The sequence below is a fragment of the Gossypium arboreum genome, chromosome 3, assembly GCF_025698485.1.
Source record: "Gossypium arboreum isolate Shixiya-1 chromosome 3, ASM2569848v2, whole genome shotgun sequence".
Classification (NCBI taxonomy): Eukaryota; Viridiplantae; Streptophyta; class Magnoliopsida; order Malvales; family Malvaceae; genus Gossypium; species Gossypium arboreum.
In genome coordinates this window covers 139016858-139041177 of record NC_069072.1, presented here as the reverse complement: position 1 = coordinate 139041177, position 24320 = coordinate 139016858, and the positions used below count along the sequence as shown (strand labels likewise).

General features: G+C 31.2%; 2 protein-coding genes and 1 pseudogene across 5 annotated transcripts; 2 read left to right on the top strand and 1 right to left on the bottom strand.

The window, feature by feature from the left end:
* The first annotated feature begins 332 nt into the window (after positions 1-332).
* Positions 333-1868, top strand: LOC108475640 (uncharacterized). Of its 3 annotated transcripts, XR_001869999.2 has the most exons (4): positions 333-882; positions 973-1044; positions 1140-1264; positions 1650-1868. XR_001869999.2 is itself a non-coding variant. In XM_017777624.2 (3 exons), exons 1-3 carry the CDS (start codon positions 448-450, stop codon positions 1725-1727), a joined length of 585 nt encoding a protein of 194 aa, XP_017633113.1. In that variant the 5' UTR covers positions 333-447; the 3' UTR covers positions 1728-1868. The 3 variants fall into 3 exon arrangements, 2 of the variants coding, with proteins under 2 accessions (XP_017633113.1, XP_017633114.1); XM_017777624.2 differs by lacking the exon at positions 1140-1264; XM_017777625.2 differs by lacking the exon at positions 1650-1868 and having other exon boundaries at positions 1140-1466.
* Positions 1869-2349: 481 nt separating this feature from the next.
* On the bottom strand, positions 2350-5128 carry LOC108475729 (transcription elongation factor TFIIS-like; annotated as a pseudogene).
* A 4253-nt stretch (positions 5129-9381) lies between these two features.
* Positions 9382-16955, top strand: LOC108476077 (phospholipid-transporting ATPase 1). Of its 2 annotated transcripts, XM_053026118.1 has the most exons (11): positions 9382-9716; positions 9878-9951; positions 10111-10349; positions 10433-12190; positions 12774-13113; positions 13267-14056; positions 14233-14356; positions 14474-14693; positions 15265-15723; positions 15810-16084; positions 16465-16955. In XM_053026118.1, the coding sequence occupies exons 4-10, from the start codon at positions 10756-10758 to the stop codon at positions 16009-16011; spliced, it is 3570 nt and encodes a 1189-aa protein (XP_052882078.1). In that variant the 5' UTR covers positions 9382-9716; positions 9878-9951; positions 10111-10349; positions 10433-10755; the 3' UTR covers positions 16012-16084; positions 16465-16955. The 2 variants fall into 2 exon arrangements, with proteins under 2 accessions (XP_052882078.1, XP_017633636.1); XM_017778147.2 differs by lacking the exon at positions 9878-9951.
* Positions 16956-24320: the final 7365 nt, after the last annotated feature.

Here is a 24320-nt window from a genome sequence, read left to right as displayed (position 1 = left end):
AAATTTTAGCTTCTTTTTTTTAGAAGTGCTTTTGAAAAGCACTTCTGAAAAGCTAAAAATTTCAGCCAAAAATAATTTGTTCTGAACAGCTTTTATTCCAAAAATACTTTTAAAGCCAGAAATATTTTTGAAAAGCAATGAAGAACTAACCTTAGTGAAAGAGTTCGTCAACATTTTATAGGCAACACTTCACAAGCTCCTCTCCAAACGAGTCTAGTCTTCTCTTAATAAATTTTGTCTCATTTTACCCTACACTGATAGTTAATATATATCACTTTTAAATAATAATAAAAAAACTAAAAACATTTTAAGTAAATGAAAAATAAATAGTTTGAAAGCCTATTTTTTATTCAAATTCAAACAGCGCATGTCTCTCTCCTCTCCTTTTCTTATCTTCCTCTCGTTTGGACCATTCTATTGTCAAATCAAAATCTCATATTTCTAGCAATGGCGACGGCTCATTTACGTTTCAGCCAACGCATGCCTCTCCATCCATTGAATAACAATAACACTGCCACTGTTACTGTTACTGCCACTGACTCTGTGCTTGTTTCGAATCCCAAGCAACAGTACCGGATTCTCCATTCCGACGAACGGAACCTACTGAACCATCAACATCCGGTTACGGCCACCGCCGCCGAGAAAATGGAGACGACGGCGTTAGATTTGAATTCGTCGTTGGCTGAGGAGCTCAACGCCGTAAGGATGAAGACGGAGCGTTTGAGATTGGATAAAGAGAAGACGGAGAAGATGTTGAAAGAGAGGGAAGCATTGCTTCTTTTGCAAATGAAAGAGATCGAAGAGCGAGGTCAGATTCAAAGACACCTCGAAATTCAAGTTGATAGGCTCTTCAGATTGAAGGAGCTCAAATCTTATTCCATGGTAATTAATTAATCAATTCATGTTTTTTTTTTAAACAAATTTAATGATTCAAATTCATTTGTTTGACATTTATGATGGTTTTTGAATCAGAGGATATCTCCATTAAAATCACTGAGGGAAAAACAACGAAGTGGTTGGAACATGAATGAGGTGCATTCGCTGGTGAGTGTTTTTATGACTGAAAATGCAATCCTCCTATATATTTATTTAAAAAAAATTCGCTTCTTTAAAAAATCTGTAAATTGTCATTTGTTTAGCGTTTTGTATACTCTGCCGAGAGCTTGAATGTCTGAAAAAGGTGATGATGGCGGATTCACAGAAGTAGAGCACCTTAGCTGCCAAAGAAATCATTTGGGCTCTTGGCAGAGTGAGACAATATCGGGTATCACGGAGTCGCATTTTGTTCATTCTATTTAAGAAATATATAAATTAGTCCCATGTAGTATATCAAGGAGCAAAAAATTCTTTTGATAAAAAATTTGTATTTTTATTATTAAAAATTGATCCCGACAAATTACATGCGATACGTGTAACTGTTTGATTATTTTATCAGTCACGTCAATTTTTAATAATAACAAAAAGAATCAGTTTGCTCTTTGATATAATGACATGAATTAACTTATTAATTATTTTAAATAAAAAAAATTAATTGTAATCTAACTTTTAATACGCGCATAGCACTTTTACCATAATACTGGAAACAACATTTCACAGGTTTCTTTGGAAAAAATTATCTCATTTTCTACTTATATTCAAATTTTCTTCAGGAATTAAAAGGGTATGAATCCAGAGATGAAAACCCACTGCAGGCTTCAACCCCATCCAATTCTTCTCAAAGATTTTAAAGAATAATGATTAAGGCTTTTTTTTCCTTTTTATCTTCTCTTTTCCTTATCTTTTTGTCATTTTAAAAGCAAACATTATAGTATAATATCTCATTATAGTTGTAACTCATCTTGTTGGAAAGTGGTAAATTATACCCAAAATCTTTGTTCTTTTTAAATGTTTCTTCCTCGGTCTTTGAACATACATTACAAATTATTAAATTATTAATAAATTTACCAAAATTTTATTTAATTCATTAAACTATTAAAATTATTATTATATAATAATTCTCCTCCTTTTCTCTTTTATTATTTATTTTTTCATGAAACAACTTTAAATATCGCGAATTTACAAATTAAAACTCGAACAAACTTTTTTATCTTCGATACTATTAAAATATGTTATTCTACTTATCAATAACTTGCTAGCTAAATTTAGAAAAAATTAAAAGTTAAATAACTTAAATAAAACTTTCAAATAATTTAATGATCATTTTATGACTTTTTAAAATTGAATGACCAAAATGTTAAGTAATTTAATGAACTTAAATGTAATTTACTCTTAAACATCTTTTTTCTTCTTTTTTGATATGCATGTACCAAGGTTATATACAGCATTAAATCATATAAATATTCATGAAAGTTGCATAAAAAAATTGTAAACGGGAAAGGGAGTACGAAAATGATACAAAAATAACAGTACTAGAAAAATTATAAAACATGGCTTGCATTGTTGTTGGTAAACTAAGAAGCCTAATTCTACAACTACCCTACCCTACCCTTTGCAAATGAATAAATCCCGAGCTGCTATGGCGAAAAAAGACAACCATTAAGCACTTCACATGAAAAGCCTTTTATAGCCAGAGACTGGCACGATATATGAAATATAGCCAACGTGAGCCTCTCTGGTTGCATTCCAAGCTCAATACCTAGTTATCGCTTAATCCCTGTAGTAGAAAAATATATATGAATGAAAGATTATTTTAAACTTATCAAGATTATCAACCCTACATCTTCAATGACGGATAATCCGGATTCCTCTCACAGAATTCCCATTGATTGTTGCAGTTTACACACGTTACGTATGTTGTCCTAGGTTCATCTGCACTCCTAGTCTGCATTTGATAGTAACTGGTGTCCCGTTTACCACAACGACCGCACTTAAATGGATCGCGAGATAGAGCTTTTTCTTTTATTTCTTTATCCTCGCGTTGCCTTTGCTCGCTGGCCATTTCTTCTGGGGTCATAGTGATAAGCCTTTCCGGATTCACTTCTCCTACAAGAACTTTCCTCCTGAAGTCTGGATTTTTCGGATCCTTCATGTTGAACATTATCGATCTATATTTAATCTTGCTGGTGCCATTTGATTTACCCATCTTCCTGAACATCACAGATTCCACTGGGAACTTGATCCAACATGTCTTCATCAGTCTCACTGGGAACTTTAGACAAGGCCTCCACTAGGATCTTCCGAAATTTATCACGCAAAGGATCATTAAATTTGACCAATGTAATCAACTTTGGAGCACTCTTCGCCTTTGTTTTCCCGTCGATATAAATCTTCTTAATCTTACCAGTCTCTCCGCGATTTATCTTCTCAGCCATTGCTGTATTTCCATCCGCTTCCTTTTTCTCAACTTTGACGTGCTTCGTTGAACCACCGTTAGGCGCTTCCTTAACCTTTATGGTTTCCGTACTGGAGATCTTTTCAGCCTTCAGAGCACTCAACCTCTGAATTTTCTCAACCTTGACAGCACTAGCAGTGCCATTTTTCTCACTCTTGGAAGGCTCTTCAAAACCTTTATGGTTTCCGTACTGGAGATCTTTTCAGCCTTCAGAGCACTCAACCTCTGAATTTTCTCAACCTTGACAGCACTAGCAGTGCCATTTTTCTCACTCTTGGAAGGCTCTTCAATAACAATTTTTCTCCATAACTCCAGCAAATCCGAAGCCATTCTATGAATCTTCTCCGTAGGATGCTTTGTGAGAGGTCGAAGCTTTCTCACGAGCTTCGTAAAAAAAATAATAAGAGGGTATCGTAAATGAAGTTGTTATAAATCATACTATTAAGGTAAAAATATCATGGAGGCCCCTGCAATTAGTCTTTGTAGTTAGATCAAATGAAAAACTGGTCATTTTGGTTAATAGTAGAGATTGATAGAATTTTTAATAAAAGGATAAAGACATTTTTTTTCCAAGAGCAAAATGCAATCTGACTCCATGATATTTTTACCTACTATAAGATAAGACATGAAGAAAAGGGCAATTTTTTTTAAAAACACTACCTACACTAGTTCTCCTAAGTCCTAACATCCTATTCATCCACTTTTCTATCATTCCTTTATATCGGTAGTCAAAATCATACTAAAAAATGAGAGCCTTACTATGGTAAAAGCATAATACATTCAAGTATTTCTATATTTTAACTGTCCAAAGATTCTAAAAAGCAGCAATAACAGACTTCAAATTGTGAATTTCTGGGTGTGCGCAAAATCAAACAATTCATGCAATCTCTATTTTTTTTTTTGATAAATATCAAAATTGTACATGAACTTTGATTCAATGTGCAAATTAGTACATAAAATTGGATTTTATGCAGTTTCACACCTTAAACCTTAAACTTTGATTTTGGTTCAAATGAATAAATGAATGCATCAATTTATTTTATATTGGATTTACAAAAATTTAATCAAATCAAAATGTCAAATTATAAAATTGAAAAAAATCAAATTTCATGCCCTAATATTTTTTCACCTAACATAGTTGATTATACTTAACCGATCACAAAGAAAACAATTAAACCACCTTTCCACAGTTTGTAAACTGCACTGCTAGCACATACATGCATACATCCATGTATCCATGCATGCATGCATACATGCATATAGTTAAATTCTCAATCAAAGAAATACCGAAATTTTTTAGTGAAAGAATTTGATTTCCCTCCTAATCCACAGTCACAAAAATTAAAACAACGTAAAAATCTATACAGGAAATTATTCATTGATCGGAATTTTATTTTAAAAAGGAAAAAAAAAAAGAGAGAGAGTAAAACATATATTGATTTCGGAGAAAGTGAAAAACCTGAGTAGAAACAAGAATGTCGTGAGTGACAGGGAAAGTCTTGAGCTGGTTCAAGGCGTCGACGCATCTAGAAACTTCGGGACCCTTGGAGGAAACGGCATCGGAGGCGGCGGCAGCCAAATCCGCGGCTTTCCTGGCTGCGTCAAACAATTTCATGAGCTCTCTCTCCATTCGCCGGAACAGAATTTAAACCTAAAGAGTGAATGAAAAAGGTAAAAGAGATATGGAGGGATTTCCTGCCGTTGTTTTACCTTCTTAAAAGCGAAGGATGTCGTTGAAGAGAAACCGAAACCGAGAAGAAGGTGCTTTTAGTATGGTTAGGAGTGTTGGAACCGGATTGGGTCAAGTATCAAAGGCATATGGACCGCAACTAACATATCCCTTGGATCTTAGGGAATGGACGGTCCATTATTGAGCTTGCTTCCTTTATTTCATTTGGGCTTCTTATTGCTGCCCTTTTCTCTTATTATGCATAGGAAAATTTTACAAAAAAACCTTTAACCTTTAGGTTACTAAATTATTAATAAATTTACATTTTAGTTATTTAATTTTAAAAGTTTACAAAATAGTCATTGAGTTATTTGAAAATTTTTATTTAAGTCATTGAGTTATTAAAATCGATGTCGCATGGCTTTCTCTGTTCGCACTATCTGCACCAATTGAAAGCATTTATTCTTCTTCTTTTCTACGTTTAGTTTTATGAAATAGTTTTAAATGTTACAATTTTGCAAGCCAAAGTACAAGTAGTTTTCTTCTTCGATCTCTAATATTGACTATCAGATCGACTTAAATCTAAGATATATTCTTCTATTCATTGATGGATATTGATCCAATATAACAATCATCAAATTATTGATTGAATCTCGCTAGCCGAACTTAAAAAAAAAAAAACAAAACGACTCAATAACTTAAAAAAAAACTTTCAAATAATTTAGTAATCATTTTATAATTTGTTGAAGACCTCGACATTGTTGGTTGAGATAGAGATCTTGAGCTTTTAAACGCCCATGTTTGAGGTTCACCATTAGTAATTGTAAAATATAAGTCTTCAATCTCAACATATGTATATACTATACAAGAATTTTATCCGATACTTATTTACTGTGCTTTTGTGCATATTTTATTTTATGTCATAGCTAGTTAAATATATATTTATATTTGTGACAAATATTTATACTTTTATTATACATGTGAGTGTAGTTTTATTTATAATAATAAACCTTTAAAAATTAAAATTTAAATAGTTGCAAATAGGAAAGAATAAGAGATTAAGCACAAGAAACCGGGATTTCCCAGTTACAAGCGAAGAAATAATAAAATCCTTATTTGATTTTTGGGTAAATTTTAAAATAATCACTTTTGTTTATCTCGAGTTACCTTTTAGTCACTTATATTTTAAATGTTATGTTTTACTCACTTATGTTATCGCATTGTAACATTTTAGTCACTAAGCCATTAACAGTGTAATCCGTAAGCTGATGTTGCACGTTAAATCATCATTTCGAACAAAAATTTTAGGTTAATTTATACAATTGATCCCCATATTTTTTCGTTTTGAGCAATTTAAATTTTTTCTTTTATATTCTTTTAAATTTCATTTTTCCTTTATTTTTCATTGCCATCTGCTTCTCCCTTTGTTTTCCTCCCTTCTCCATTTTTTTAACATAGTTTTTCTATGTTTTCCATTTGTTAAAGTTAGTCCCTCTATATTTACTTTTTTGAACAATTTAATTTTTCCGAGTCAGACGATCTTGTGGGCTAGTTTTAACAAATGGAAAATATAGAAAAACTACGTTAAAAGAAATGAAGAAGGGAGGAAAACAAAGGGAGAAGCAAAAGAGAATGAAAAAAAAAAAGTTAAAACAACATAAAAGAAAAAAAAAAAATTGCTTAAAATGAAAAAATATAGAGACCAATTGTAGAATTTAACTTAAAATTTTTATATGAAAATGTGATTTAACGTGCCACGTCAACTTCCCATTACATTGTTAACATCAATTAATGGCTCAGTGACTAAAACGTTACAACACGATAATGTAATATGTATTATATTAAATATTTATCCCATTTTTCAAATTTTTATATGTAATAAATTTTTGTAATTCAGATGCCTTTTAAAATAAAATTTGAATTCCTTTATAGATTAAGATTAATTATATTTTTCTTATCTATAATACTATAATATATAAATATATATAAACATAAATTTTAAAAAAATTAAACTCATAGTTATAATACTACTAAATTTATATTTAAAAATAATTATAATATTTAGTTTAAAAATGGAAACAAACTAGAAGTTTAGATAATTATATTTTTAAAAATGATTATAATTTATTAGAAGTTGTTACTTGGATAGAAGAAAAAAAGTTACGATAATTATAATTATATCATTATGAGTTAAAAATTTTGACGTAAACAAAAGTTGTATTATTTTTATTTTTAAAAATTTGCTAATTTTCTTGACGTATAATTGAGTTATTATTTGGACCAAATTTGAATCTCGAGTCATTATTGTTGGGAGAACTTTACTTGAATATCACACTCGGTTTGAATGGTACTAGACTCAAACCGTAAAATGGATGATGTCCTTTGTGGTTATATACCAAAAAATTGTATTATCTGAAATTTTTATTATAATATTTGAATTGATAAGTTAATATATTTTAATTATACTCAATAATTTAAATAATAAATATTATTTTACATTAAGTATTGCAGATAAAACACAATATTTTAAAAATAATTAAATATTAAACACGTAAAATTATATGCAACAAATGTGACACTAGAAGCTAATTATTTTAAAATAAAAGGTGGTTGTAATTTTTAAAATTCAATAATATGCATGACCTTATATTCTAAAAATGCATAATGATCAATTAGCCCTCAATGTTTATATAATTTTTCAACTCGCCATTATTATTTTTAAAACTAAATTTGAACATTAATATTTCAAAAATAGTCAAATAACTTTTTAACGAAAATGTTGACTAAAACATTATTTTTTAACAATTTTAGCATGGCAATCCACACGACGGTTACATGTACTTCATACTGACATGACATTATTTGTCTTATATGTCATATTAATAAATAATTTAAAATTTAAAAATTAATTCAAATTTCAAAAAAATTATATTAAATTCATATTTAAAAAAAAAGCATGAAATATACATGGACTATCATGCGGGTTACCATGTTTAAACAATTAATGTTTTAGTTAATATTTTCATTATAAAAAACAACATTTGGATTCTTTTTCAAAGGTTGATGGTCAAATTCGATTCCTTTCAAAAGGTTGAAAGCCAAATTTAATTAAAAAAAACAAGGGTCATATTAACACGAGATATAAATGTTAAGGATTTAATTTATCATTATGCCAAAAATCATACACTTGTAAATATTTTGTAAAACACGAAAGAATTACTTGACATGTGAAATGAATACTCAAAACATGAATGATTTTTAAGAAGTTAAATAATTAGTAGTATTTGAAAGAATTACTTGAAATATGAAAAGTTTTTAAGAAATGAAGTAATTCGTAATACATGAAATAATTGCCGAATGTTTTTATGAAATTAAGTAATTTTAGAGGTTTCTAAGATAGTAAGTAAATTGTAATACATGAAAGAATTACTCAAAACATGAAATGCTTCTAAAGTTACCGAGGATCTTCACTCAGTGATTGGTTTCATTTTATAATCAATCACGATTGGTTTCATTTTAAAACCAATCCAACCACCTACTGGCTAAAACCCAATTCACCATTAGACCTAGAAGTAATTGCAACCTCAATAGATTGTCTTAACTTGTTACAACCACTCACCCAAAACCTCACATACAAAGGTTGAATCTCTTACAAAGAAAGCCTATTAGTTGAGTGTGGAATTACAAGGGAAAATATCAAAAAATAATCAAGCAATTTAACATGACACTCTCTCTCAAAAGATGTATCTTTGATCACACTCGGTGTGGTTGAAAATCAACTCGACGTACCTGTAATTTATGCCTATAGTGTGTGATTATTGTGTCTTTTTTTGTTTTGTTTAAATCTGAGTACGAGTAACTAAATTATAGGTGGTTGGTTGATGTAAATGCTGGGTAGTTGATTTTTGGGTTTAGGGACTGAATTAAAAAATCTAGACTAAATCAAATAGACTTCAAAACTTAAGATTTGACGCTCCTAAGGGAAAATTAAGTAAGTGAGGCTGAAAGGAGATCTTATCAAACACCAAATTGATAGCCTCGGGTTAGTTTGGTGAGGTCGAGAGATAAATCAAACTAATTTGTCTAAATTGGTAAAATTAAGGTCAAGAGGTGAAATTAAGCCAATTTAAGAGTAATAACGATTTAAATCCCTAATTCAAAGGTTAACCAAATAATTAATGAATTTAATAGTTATCGTTCGGTGATGACTGAAATTTTAAAGTTTAAAAAATATAAGGACTAAAAAGTAACCAAATTAAAATACAAAGGCTAAATTCATAACTTTCACAAAGTACAGGGACTAATAACAGAATTTAACCTTATAACAAATAATTTTTTAAATTTTTGTAAATAAATTATAATAAATAAATTAAAAGGCAAACATAAAAAAAAAGTAAAAAAAAAAAAAAGGGGATCTGTTAGTGTTATGGAATAGCTAATTGAAATACGGAAGTGATTGTTGTTTGGTAGTAGGGGAAAAACAGAGCAAGCAAGATCCATGTTTTTGATCTGTCATATATTCATTTTACCCCCCCAAAATTTAGAAAAATAAATAAATAAAATTTAAAAGTACCAATTAGCCAAGATTGATGCTAAGCCATCATCCAATCTCTTTTCCGATTTCCTCGCATTGCGTGCACTTTCTAACAAAACTGAACTTTCACCATCGCTCTGCTTTGCTTCTCTCCTTCGATCCGAGATCTCTTCTTCTCTCAGGTTTTTAGATCTCTTTTCCTTTTTTTTTTTCTTTTTTTTTCTGTTACTTTATCTGCCATTTCACTATGATTTCGTTTTCAGTGCATTGATTCGTGCTCAGCGCTTTTCCCGATACGATAATCTCTTTTTTTTTTCTTTGCTTCTTTTTAATTGTGAACTAGGGTTTTTAGGGCTGTATTGATAATTAAATGCTACAAGTATTATTATAGTCATAGCCATCATTTGGAGTTTTCAGGTTTTTCTTTTACTTTTTCTTTTTAATTTTTGTTTTGTCAGTGTATGTTTCTAGTTTTGGCATTATATGGAATAGAGATGGTCCGTGGAGCTGAGTTGAGTTGTTTTTAGCAGAGATCTGTCATTGTTTTCATTTAATTTTTCCTTTTTCTGGTTGTAGGACATGGTTTGAATCTCCTGTTCTTGGATTGGATCGACAATTTTTGCATAGGGCTTGTTACCTTCTTTGTCTTTGTCTTTATTTTTTCTTGGATTTTTGAGATGCGTTCTGTTTTATGCCTGAATTGAAGAAGAAACGAGATTGTAGTTGGCAAAGCGAACGAAATGGAGGTTTGGGATGTAATTCTGTTACTTGTTGTTTGATTTAGCTGGCGACGGGAATATAAGAACAAAACAGAGGTAGTTGCCGCATACTAGTAGTACTAATAGCATTCTCCTATGGGTATGGTGTCATTTGAGAATTGTATTATTTATGATTTCAGGGCAAACTTTACTGCCTTCATCTGATTCTTCCTCTGTGGTGGTGCATCACCAAGGTACTTCTGCTTGCTGCTTGCCTTCCTTTAGCTGCCTCGGCTGCCATCGATTTTCTTTATTTAGAAGACCAACAGGAAGAGGTTCTGGAAGAAACTGCTGTCTGTGTGGGGCTACACCACATTGTCCTTTGAGACCTCTTTCCTCTCTTGCGCTTTCCCCTTCTTTTGTTACTTCAAAATAGTTGTATTCTGCTGACTGTCTTTCCCGTCAGCAGTTCTCATTGGAATGCCCCACCACGGATAGTGGAAATCAGGTATCCTGGGGTTCCATGGAGCTGCATAACAACGATAACACTTATACAAGCTTTGATATTTCCAGGAGTTCATCTCAGGCTCAAGAAAATTTGAGCAAATCACGGAGGATCCGCAACAAAAGTGTGGATTTTGATGATAATCTTCCGTATTCAGAAAATCCAAGGTTGATCTACATTAATGATCCAAGGAGAACTAATGACAAGTATGAGTTCACTGGGAATGAGATTCGGACCAGCAAGTATACGCTCATCACCTTCTTACCTAAGAATCTTTTCATTCAGTTTCATCGAGTGGCCTATTTGTATTTCCTGGCAATTGCTGCTCTCAATCAACTTCCACCTCTGGCAGTCTTTGGGAGAACTGTGTCTCTTTTCCCACTCTTGTTTGTGCTTTGTGTCACGGCAATTAAAGATGGTTATGAGGATTGGCGAAGACATAGGTCAGATCGGAATGAAAACAATAGGGAAGCATTAGTTCTCCAGGTGGGGGAGTTCCAAAGGAAGAAATGGAAAAAGATAAGAGCTGGAGAGGTTGTCAAGATACATGCTGATGAGACAATTCCTTGTGACATGGTTTTGTTAGGGACGAGTGACCCTAGCGGACTTGCCTATATTCAGACTATGAATTTGGATGGTGAATCAAACCTGAAGACGAGATATGCTAGGCAGGAAACAGCTTCTTCAATATTTGAAGGTTGTAATGTATCGGGGTTGATCAGATGTGAGCAACCTAATAGGAATATTTATGAGTTCACAGCCAATATGGAGTTCAATGGACATAAATTCCCTCTCAGCCAATCAAACATTGTTTTGCGTGGTTGTCAGCTGAAGAACACTGATTGGATAATAGGTGTGGTGGTTTATGCTGGGCAGGAAACAAAAGCAATGCTAAACAGTGCAGTTTCCCCTTCAAAGCGAAGCAAATTGGAAGGCTACATGAACAGGGAAACATTCTGGTTGTCCATTTTCCTTCTTGTCATGTGTTCTGTTGTTGCTGTTGGTATGGGCCTTTGGCTCCATCGTCACAAGGACGAACTTGATACCTTGCCTTATTACAGAAAAACATACATAAGAGAAGGAAGGGAGAATGGTAAAACATACAGATATTATGGGATCCCTATGGAAACTTTTTTCTCCTTTTTAAGTTCCGTTATTGTCTTTCAGATAATGATACCAATCTCTCTTTATATTACGATGGAGTTAGTTCGCTTGGGACAGTCTTATTTCATGATTGAAGATAAGCACATGTACTGCAGCAACTCTGGCTCAAGGTTTCAGTGTCGATCGCTGAACATAAATGAGGACTTGGGTCAAATACGATATGTGTTTTCTGACAAAACAGGGACACTCACTGAGAACAAAATGGAATTCCGAAAAGCAAGTGTCTATGGGAAAGATTATAGGAGCTCCAATCTTACAGATGACTCACTACAGGACAATAGCATCACAGGTATAACATAATAATCCCTCTGTCATTCAGTAATGACCTTACTATATGCTACAAATTATAATTTAGTGTTGGTTAGGACTTGTTAACTTTTCTTTATGTCTTCTTTTTTATTAGTTGTTTTTGCGATTGTTATGAATTTCAATAACTTAATATCCATATATTTGCAGGACTGGGTCTGCTATTCTTGGATTAATTTAAATTTATTTACTTATTCCCTAGTCCTGGATTATTGACTTAATAACTTGAGTGGACATATCAACAAAATCTTTCTTCTAACTTTTGGTTGAACTCATGATTTGATAGATTACTTAGCTTCCTTCTTGATTGCTTCATTCAATCTCTGCATCCTTCAGGTGGCAACCCTACCCATAAATTTTATAAAATGCTAGGTTAAGTTGGAAAGGTATGGCTTTGCCTTTGATTGGGTTGACATGCTTTTCTATGCTGTTGCATTAGTCACCTATTCATGGATAATGGAGCTCTGTATCTATGAAAAATTCCGTTTTAATTCCTCATCCTATTGGAATGCACGTTACACTGTTAAGAAGTGGTATTAATTCGAATCTTTTGTAAATCCTTGCAGATGCAGCAGTCCGAAGCAGATGGAAGCTTAAGTCTGAAATTTCTGTTGATTCTGAACTTATGGATTTGTTGCATAAAGACTTGGCTGGAGATGAAAGAATTGCTGCACATCTGTTTTTCCTCACCCTGGCTGCGTGTAATACTGTGATCCCAATTGTTTCCCAGGATGCTTCTTCTAGTCATGGAAGTAGTGACTCATCGGGAGAGGTTAAAACTATTGATTATCAGGGTGAATCTCCTGATGAGCAAGCACTTGTTTCTGCAGCCTCTGCTTATGGGTACACTCTTCATGAGCGAACATCAGGTCATATTGTGATTGATATCAATGGCAATAAACTAAGGTATATAGTTTTTTCTTCTGTCTCCATGCAGCCTATTAGATTATTTTCTACTGATCCTGCCCTAGCAACTTTTCCAAGTCCAAGTGTTGAGTGGTTCACATTTATTTTTATCTATGCAATTTGTGATGTTAAAAAAGAACTTTCACGTTGCAGGTTGGATGTTTTGGGGTTGCACGAGTTTGATAGCGTGCGCAAGAGAATGTCAGTTGTTATTAGATTTCCAGACAACACGGTCAAGGTGTTAGTGAAAGGTGCTGATAGCACAATGTTTAGCATTTTAGCAGACACCGAGAAGGTTGATCAGATAAGACAAGCAACTCGAAGTCATTTGACTGAATACTCATCAGAAGGTCTTCGAACTCTAGCAGTTGCTGCAAGGGATCTTACAGATGCGGAACTTGAGCAGTGGCAATGCCGATATGAAGATGCGAGCACTTCTTTAATTGACAGAGCTGCAAAACTACGTCAAACAGCAGCTTTAGTAGAATGCAACTTAAAATTACTTGGTGCTACTGCAATTGAGGATAAGCTACAAGATGGTGTGCCAGAAGCCATTGAGTCTCTTCGGCAAGCAGGAATAAAAGTTTGGGTTCTGACTGGGGATAAACAGGAAACGGCAATTTCTATTGGACTGTCATGTAAACTTCTGACTGCTGATATGCAGCAAATAATCATAAATGGCAATTCAGAGGAAGAATGCAGGAATCTTTTGACTGATGCAATGACTAGACATGGAGTGCAACCAGCAAACAGGAAAAAACAAAACTCGACAAGGAGAAAGAACTCTGAAAATGGTTATCTTGAGATACCGGATGATACAAAATCATCCAATGTGCTACAGCAACATTCTGGAAAGGAAGAACCAGATGTCTGTGCACCCCTGGCACTTATAATTGATGGAAACAGTTTGGTCTATATTTTGGAGAAGGATTTACAATCAGAGGTAAGACTAATTTTTATTTGCTAGATTGATTAAATGCTTGTAGTATCTGTAGCGTGTTGTTTTCAGGATGGTTCTATCTATGAATCAGTTTTTGGGCTTGCTTTTATTTGTGTATTTACTCTCATTGTTTCTTAATTCCTGAATATATCTATTCTTCTTTTTACACCTTTCAACAGCTTTTTGACATTGCAACTTCCTGTAAGGTAGTGCTCTGTTGTCGTGTTGCACCCTTGCAGAAAGCTGGAATTGTTGATCTTATCAAGAGCCGCACTGATGACATGACACTAGCTATTGGTGATGGTGAGTCTTGTGTGTTATTTGCTGTGTTTAGATTTTGCTCTAGTGGTTCCATTAGTTTCTACAGTTTACATGTTTTAAGCTAGCAGTGATATTTCTCTGATAATTACATTTTGACAGGGGCTAATGATGTTTCAATGATCCAAATGGCGGATGTTGGTGTTGGAATATGTGGTCAGGAAGGACGGCAAGCTGTGATGGCATCAGATTTTGCTATGGGCCAGTTCCGGTTTCTGAAAAGATTACTATTGGTTCATGGTCACTGGAATTATCAGCGTGTTGGTTACTTAGTACTTTACAACTTCTATCGCAATGCTGTTTTTGTGTTGATGCTATTCTGGTATGTACCGTTTTTTGTTGTGAAATCTGAGCTTTTTGAATTTCTTGGGTGCATTGGTCAAAAGAAAGGGGGAACATACTAGGCAATTTCCCCAATGTGTTCGTTATTCGTTTTTAGCTGAATTAACTGACCAAATTCGGTTTGTTGGTTTCGTTTTTAGCTGAATTAACTGACCAAATTCGGTTTGTTGGTTAACCATAAAAAATTCAGTTTGGTTAACAGAAGAGATTTTAAGAAAAATTGATATTTGAATGTTATTTTGGTTATCAGTTAGGATTAGTCCTGTTAAGTTTTTATACCTTCATTTTATTTGTTTTGAACTTTTAGTATGTGTTAATTTAACATCTGATGGTGATTAATATCTCCATTGTATCGTACTTCTAGATTTTGATTTGTTCTGATATTTTGGTTGGATATGTAGAATTATCCATTGAAAAAATGTTGAAGGTTAATTTTGTTTCGTCAACGAAAACCAACCAAATTAACCGAAATATTAAGCTGTTCTCTCTTTTCCTGCAATTTTGTAGTTAATGGATTTGGGTTTCACGTTACATTATTTTGTATGTTGTAGGTACATATTATGCACAGCCTTTTCAACAACTTCTGCATTAACAGACTGGAGTAGTGTATTTTATTCTGTCATATATACCTCTGTCCCTACTATTGTTGTTGGCATTCTTGACAAGGATTTAAGTCATAAAACACTCCTAGAGTATCCTAAACTGTATGGCGTGGGGCATAGACATGAGGCGTATAATCTACGACTCTTCTGGATCACAATGATTGACACACTATGGCAAAGCCTTGTTCTGTTCTATATACCTCTATTCACATATAAGGAGAGCACAATTGATATATGGAGCATGGGCAGTTTGTGGACTATAGCAGTTGTTATTCTTGTTAATATACACTTGGCAATGGACATTCGGCGCTGGGTATTCATTACTCATGCTGCAGTGTGGGGATCAATAATTATCACATATGCCTGTATGGTAGTATTGGATTCTATACCTGTCTTCCCAAATTACTGGTTAGTTTCACCTTAGAATATGTTTTCTTGATCTTTAGTTATAGACTTTTATTGGATTGATTTTATATTCTTCTTATATTTGGCAGGACAATCTACCATCTGGTGAAGTCACCCACCTATTGGCTCACCATTTTGCTTATAATAATTGTGGCTTTACTTCCTCGTTTTCTTTTCAAAGTTATACATCAGATTTTTTGGCCTTCAGATATCCAAATAGCCAGAGAAGCCGAGATATTAAGAAAAGTGGCTCCTAATTTGAGGTCAAAGCCAGATGAAGACTCCAGTTAACATGTACATTGCACCCTGTTACTCAAGTCTATCCTTCATATGGTTTTCCTGTGGCATGCAATTGTAAGTTATGGTAAGTGCATATTCTAATCTTTTTGTGCTTCAAGTTTCATACACCTGTTTCTAATGAAATTAGTCAGCATTAATAATGGTTGCCAATGTGAATGTTTTCCCTCAATTCCCAACTTAACAATGAAATGAACAAACTGTGATGATCCACTTACTAATTATATCATAAAGAATCTTTTCTCGGCTGTGACATTATGTAGAGATCTTTTTAGAATTTTACTTCAAGAAGGTTCAATGGAATATTTTGTATCTAATTCTGATTTCATGTTGTATCTTAAAACATTGCTTGTGAAATAAGCTTTTACCTCGTATGTTATTACACTAGTAACAAAACGTAGCATATTTGTAATCTTATTAATGTTATGTGATTCTATGGTTCCTCAGATGATGAGTTTGGAAAAAATGCTGAATTTGCCGCAGCTTGTGAAACATGAATGAAAAGCACAGCAGAATAATCAATCGTGTTTCTTATGGAAAGGGAAAGGGTTGGTATAAGGGAAGTGGCCTGGTGCTTTATATGTCTGATGAAGAAGGAAACAAAATGTGGAAATTTGCCTCCCCCCAACAAACAGTTTTCTCCAGAATTCGAGGAAAAATATAAAAAGGGTGAAATGAATGCTTGGTTTTTGTGAGTAAATAGAAGAAGTCCATCTAGAGTGCTTGTTAGGAGGGTGTTAGCTATCACAGAGCATTCAGAGTGAAATGAGTCCATTAAAGGAAACAAAAAAAGGTGGATAACTGTATACGTATATATAATATATATTAAAATAGCTGTGTAGAAATCAGGTTACCCTTTTAACCCTTTGTGTTTTTATTATTATTTTATTTTATATTAATTGCAAGTAGAATAGTGGGGGTTGGGTGGAGAAGAAAAACATGCGTGGTCGTACTGGATTTGAAATGAAATCAGAATTCCAATCCTGATGGGCCTAGTTCTTTGGATTCATGTCTGCCTAAGGTAAATAGCAACCATAAAATGTTTTTAAGGGTAAGTTACATCCAATCTTAGTTTACGATTTTGTCATTTAACTTCAAATAGTCATAAAATGGTTATTAAACTATTTAAAATTCTTATTTGAGTCCTTGAACTATTAAAATCGTTATTTTATGGCTTAATTTTTTCACATTATTTACACCAATTAGAATCTTTTTTATTCTCTTTTACAAGCTTTGAATATTATAGGAATATATGAATTAAATTTCGGATGGTGTTTTTCAATCTTAAATATTAGCTGTAAAATCGATTTGGATATAAATCGTGTTGTTCTACTTGTCTGTACTATATCGATCATTGAGTTATTGTTTAGAACTCGTTAGTTAAATTTTAAAAAAGTTTTTAATAGTTCAATAACTTGAATAAAATTTTAATTAGTTTAGTGATATTTTGTGATTTTTAAAATTAAATTAATAAAATATAAATTTATTAATTACAAGAGTTGTAATAGATTATATTAAAATATATACTGGTCGTGTGATTTACATAGGAAATAGGAATATATGTTAAAAAGGGAAAGGAAGTTGTTGGATTTGTGGTAATGGGGACAAAATGAGTCCCAATAAAAGAGGATGGTCGTAGATTGGGTTTAAGGTTGGTGAGTTATAATACGTGACTTTTGGATCTGTTTCTGACGGTCTTCATCGTTTGTAAATAAATAAATCTATATATGAATATTGGCATATGCTTTTTAGGGTTTACACTTGATGAAGACTTGAAAGTCAAAAATCCTTTTCATTCTATTCAAATTTCACAATATTCTAGGGCTTCACTCAATTTGTTATTAGGAGAGGACTACGCAAATTATCACCATTTCCATGGTGTAATCTCCTGAGATTTCATTTGTCTAAGCCTACACCATTTTTGTGAATTATGTGAACCGGTATTACTATTTGGTAAAAGCATCATAAAGGCTTCTGTATTAGAAGTTAGATTATATTTTCCCCCTAATTAAAAGAACGAAAAAAATTAGTCTTTGTACGTTAAATCAAAGAGTAAACTAATCCATTTTGTTCAAAGTTTTATTTATTTTTACTGTTAAAACTGGTGTAGTTGACAACATAATCATACATTTACATGTGAAGGGACCAGTTTTTAACAGTAAGAATAGATGATATTTTTAATAAAAGGACTAGTTGATTTTTTAATCTAATATTCAATGACTAATTTATCAATTCTTTTATTGGAAGGAGAAATACAATCCAACTCTCAAGAGAACACTACCGATAACATTCATATTTAGATAGTTTAACTACTATCTACTATAAATTCAAAGGAATGCAAATATCAAATATTAAATATTTATTAATCAAATTTACTTTAATTTTGTACATAACAAATTTTGATTTGGATATGTAAATCCAACCATCTACCCTTTTCAATTTACTAAATTTATATAATTAATTAATTTAGATATTCAATTTAAAGAAATAATTTCAATTAAATCAAATTTAAGTTAAAAAAAACAATAAGAAATTTAACAAATAATAAATAGATTTAAATTCAAATTAAAAGAAAAACATATATTTGACTTGCAACCATATCTAAGCTTAGTAACACTTACATGTGATCCACCTCTAATGCACCATTTTCACTATATTTACTGATATTACATCATGTGACTTCCATTATGTCGGTGAAGACAAAAATATAAGAAAAATCTATTTATGGAAATCTTAGTTATTAGTTAAGTCATGGGGTGGAGTGCTAAAGTTTTTTTATTAGAAAAATTGTATTATTAATAAAAATCATGGATAATAAGATATAAAAACAGTATAAAAATAAATAAGATATTATAAATTAATACATAATTATCATGTGTGTAAAATAATTTCAAAAGAAGAGAAAGATAAACGGACAAAAACCGCAATTTTAGAAGAATTTAAAAACAAACAAAAGATGCATCACCATAATTAAATCATTGAAAATTGCATCTCAACTCCATCATCATCAGACCAACTTAATAATGAATTTCAGTCAACTGAGTAACTATTGCAAAGAATACCAAAAGACCCACCACATTAGTAATCACAAAAGCTTAAGTGTCAAATGATCTATCTTACTTATCATTTCAGATTCCAATTTTACGAACGCCATCACTATACTTTATCATAATAAAACCCTCCAAAATCGGTTCTTAATAGATCTAGTAACATCTTTACTTTGGTAAATCTCATATATATATATATATATATATATATATATATATATATATATATATATATAATAAGAAACTAAAAAGTAAAAAATAAAACTAAAACTACTATTACCTTCAAAGAAAAGAAAGTAGGCAAAACAAAAATCACAACAATTTAGATTGAAATTAATAAAAATAAAAATAAAAATATTGTTCAAAAGTCGCAACCAACAATCAACCTGAAGATCGAAGCTATCACAATAGCGGACAACTAAAGATTTAATTTAAAATGGTGAGCAATTAATTTTTGAAATAGTAACATTTAATTGTTTTTATTTTAAAATATTTATATAAAAATATGAAAACAAAAATATCCTTTATTACTTTTTTTTCTACTACTTATATCCTCAAATCATTAAATTAAAAATAATATATACTTAAATGCGCTTAAATTCACTTTTTTTTTATTATCATAATAATTAATAATAATGATGTCAATTGAAATAATATTCTTTTATTATCATAATAATTAATAATAATGATGTCAATTTGAAATAATATTCTATCAAAATTGAATTAAAATCAAAACATGATCTAAACCATCACGATTCTAAAGCATATGCTACATGGATGAAAATGAGGCCTCACCGCACCCTATCATTCCTAACCGCATGTTTATCCACAATCAAGCTAATTTTTTATCATATATGTAAAACAATTTCATTTTATGACTATTAAAGTTTAAAACGTGTCATAACTCACTTTTCAAAAATTCGAATTTAGTCCCTGTAATTTTCCTATTTTAAAATTTTAAAACTATTAATTTTTTAAAATTTAAGTTAATTACAAAGTTATTTTTATAATTACATGGCTACCAATTGAGTTTTTTATTTAAAAATGTCATAGCAATAAATTTAATAAAAAATTTAATAGTATTAACAGTTGTATCTGAATTTTGAAATCTTAAAAGTAAAAAGACTAAATTCTATTAAATAAAAGTATAGAGACTAAATTCCAAATTTTAGAAAATCACAGGGACTTGTAGCACATTTGAACCATTCTTAAACAACTCAGCAATTGTCGTAAATTGGGCCACCCAATAATGGCCTTAAAAGTTGCTGCAATTTACCTCCACCACCAGAAAAATCCATCTCGAATACCAGTGTAATAAGGGTAGTTTTGTCATATGATTAAAAGTTCTGACAGTTTAAAGTAAATATAATAAATCAAGTTGTAAAAGTTTTAAAGGAAAATGCCAGGTGGATTGTTGATGACGTAACAAGTATGACACAAGGTTGATGACGTCATTGAAACCATTGTAAGAGGCTCTCCATAATTTTCGAACATCTCTCCCACGCGTTTCAAGTTAATGTAAGCCCATTTACTAATGACATACTTAACGTCCGTTACACTTCCATAATCACTGTTTAAATAGTATATATTATATTAAGATCATAATCATTTTACCAAAAAAAATTAGGTTAAAATATCTCATAAGATTTTATACTTTTCACAAATTTAAAATTTAGTCCCTATATTTTATTTTCAAAGATTTAATCTATTTACTTTTAAATTTCAAAATTTAAATTCAAGTATTAACATTGTTAAATTTATTTGAGTTACATTTAAAAAAGCTCACTTGGTGACACTATAACTACAAAAATAGTGTTGTAAATGAATTTGAGTTTAACGGTATTATGATTGAACTCGAATTTTGAAATCTAAAAATAAATAGACTAAATTTATAAAAATAAAAGAATAAGGATTGAATTTTAGATTTATAAAGAATATAGGGACTTATAGCATATTTTAATCAATAAATTATATTATTTTAAATGTGATCTTCTTATAACTTTTATATAAAAAAAAGAAAAGAAAAAAAAGCTAAACAATATGATTTTTAATATCTATTTTTGTCATTTTAATTAAAGCCTCATTTATTTTTATGTAATATTTTTTATGAATATATTAATTATATAATTTTAATTTTCACTCATATCACGAGTGTACCGTAATTTAGTATAATGTTAAAATCTTAAGTCTTCAACATTTCAATTTATTTTGGTTTCAATCATATCATTTACAAGTCATGTCTAGATTTCGTGACTTCAAATCAAATTAAGGGTTTACTATTAATGTCAAAAATGCTTTTGAATTTTTTTTAACATAATGTTATAAAGTAAAAGATATGCTGAACTTTTTAATGAGAATAAAAATAATAATTAAAAAAAACTTTTACAAAATGTCAAAAGTTAAAAAAATTGATTCTTTTTGTAACACCCCTAACCCGTATCCGCTGCCAGAACAGGGTTTCGGAGCATTACTACCATTTACAGATCACTAAAAAAAATTTAAATACTTACCGATTCAATGCATCATATAAATAAATATATTACCATTCAATCAACAGTTTGACAGTTGTATAAGCATCAAACAGCAACATTGTTAGTATACTTGCACATATCTCATATAAATTCAACACTGATATATCTATTTTCTCGACATATCGCACTTGAGTTTAATAATAGTCTCAATTACATAATTTCCTTGTATCAACATATCAAAGATAATCATATATGTACATGTCATGAAACATATCATGCTCTTACCGTTTCTTCATAAGCATATATCATTCATTTCATTATATCAATATTTCATGCTCCATCATTTCCATATATTTTATGTATATTTATTCCGGTAATAGCTTATATCAAACTTAACATAAATTATATTTCATGTACTTGTACTTATTTCGTTTATCTATCTTCATAATTATTTCATATAACCATTCGTCATCTGATACATATTACCTGAATATCAATTGTTCAACAGATGCTAGAGCGTCTCCCGTCCACGGTCTTATTTATCTTTGACATGATGCCATAGTGTCTTTCAACTATGGTCTTACTCATTTTCGTCATGTTGCCATGGTATCTTTCAACCATGGTCTTGTTCATTTCATATCACATTGCCATGGTATCTTTCAACCATGGTCTTACACATTCATATCGAGTTGCCATGGTATCTTTCAACCATGGTCTTACACATTTTATATCGGTGGTCTTACACATTTTATATCGAGTTGCCATGGTATCTTTCAACCATGGTCTTACACATTTTATATCAGTTGCCATGGTATCTTTCAACCATGGTCTTACACTCAAGTTGCCATGGTATCTTTCAACCATGGTCTTACACATTTCATATCGAGAGCACACTCCCATGAACCTCATCCTTGCAGCGGGATTACCGGTCCGAGCTAAATCCCGCAATATAAACTCATAGAGTATTGTCGGGATTACCGGTCGGGCTAAATCCTCAGAACGACAATTACTCTAATGAGATTGGATCTCAATTACAGTCAAAGCTAAATTCAGACCCTAATTCGGATTACCGTCCGGGCTAAATCCATTTTACACGTATTCTTCGGAGGGCTATATCAGATAGGATCACCCGTCCGGCTAGATCCTTTTACCGTCAATTCCTTTTCGAGATCCATCGAATTTTCCTTTCATTCAACCGGATTTCTTCCCATTTTATCAAATATATCAATGTTTTATAAATTTTCATACAATGAACATTCAAATCATATTCACATCAATAACATACAATCTCAAGCATTTCGAATATAATTCAAGTTACACGAACTTACCTCATTGATTGCTCGTGTTTATTATTTCATTATTCGATATATTTTCTTTTCCATGATCAAGTCTCGTATTTGTGTCGTCCGGATCTTTATAAATAAATTTGATCATCATTTTCATTCATTTCATATTCTAATACATTTAATTAATGCACTAGGCAAAATTACCATTTTGCCCCTAAACTTTAATTAATGACGATTTCATCCTTAGGGACGGAAAGTAAAATTCTTGCAATTTAATCCTTATTTCCAACTATTATTCTCATATATATTGATAACAGTCCATGAATTCTATAAAATATCAAAATTTTCCATAATTTCAACACTTTTCAATTTAATCCCTAAAACATGTTTTCCCGATCTTGAACTAAATTGATAATTTCGTTAAATTTTGTAATTTAAATAATAAAATAATCTATTTCATGCAATTTAGTCATTTCGACATTTTACAAAATTGCCCATAAAATTTTACTTTTATTCAATTTAGTCCCCGAGCCTAAAACATGCAAATTAGCCATGCTAGATGAATATTCATACATATTTTCCTCCTCCTCCTCTCCATTCCACATCGTTAATTTATATAACATACAACAAGTAACATTATCAATAATTTCACTATTTACTTATATGTACATTCAAAACTGTCTATTTGCGTCATAGTAACTAAATTATTTATATATTAAGCTACAGAACTCGAAATTAAGATCTGTTAATTTTTCCTGAATCTAGACTCACATGTATTCTTATCATAAAATTTTCAGAATTTTTGGTTTAGCCAATTAGTACAGTTTATTCATTAAAGTCACCCCTATTCTGCTATCTGACAGTTCTGACCCTTCTTCACTAAAATTAGTTATCTCCTTTTACAGAATTCAAATGATGTTCTAGTTTGTTTCTAATAAAACTAGACTCATTCAGGATTCTATAAATATAAATTTAAGCCTCTAATTATTTTTCTTCATTTTTAATTATTTTTCAAATTCTGAACAGGGAACCCGAATTCATTCTGACCTTGTCTCACAAAATTCATTATATATAAAATTTACAAATTCATTGCTTACAATGTTTCTTCTATGAGAAACTAGACTCATTAAGATTTAATTCCATATTTTTTCATCTTCTAATTCAATTTATAAAATTTATGGTGATTTTTCAAAGTTAGACTACTGCTGCTGTCCATAACTGTTTTAGTGCAAGATATTAATTACCATGTTATAACACCCTTATTTTCTTTTTCTACACCATTTCTCATCACTTTCTCTTATTTTCTCTTCACTAACATATCAAGAACATAGGACCTTATGTAATAAAACTCTACTATAGCATTATTTCCATGATTTATCAACAATAACAAACTTAAAACGTATTGAAATCTTGATGTACTTACCTTATTCTCTTGATACCAATCTTTAACTTGATTTTCTCTCCTCCAGCTTCTATTTCTTGAATCCAACTTGATATTA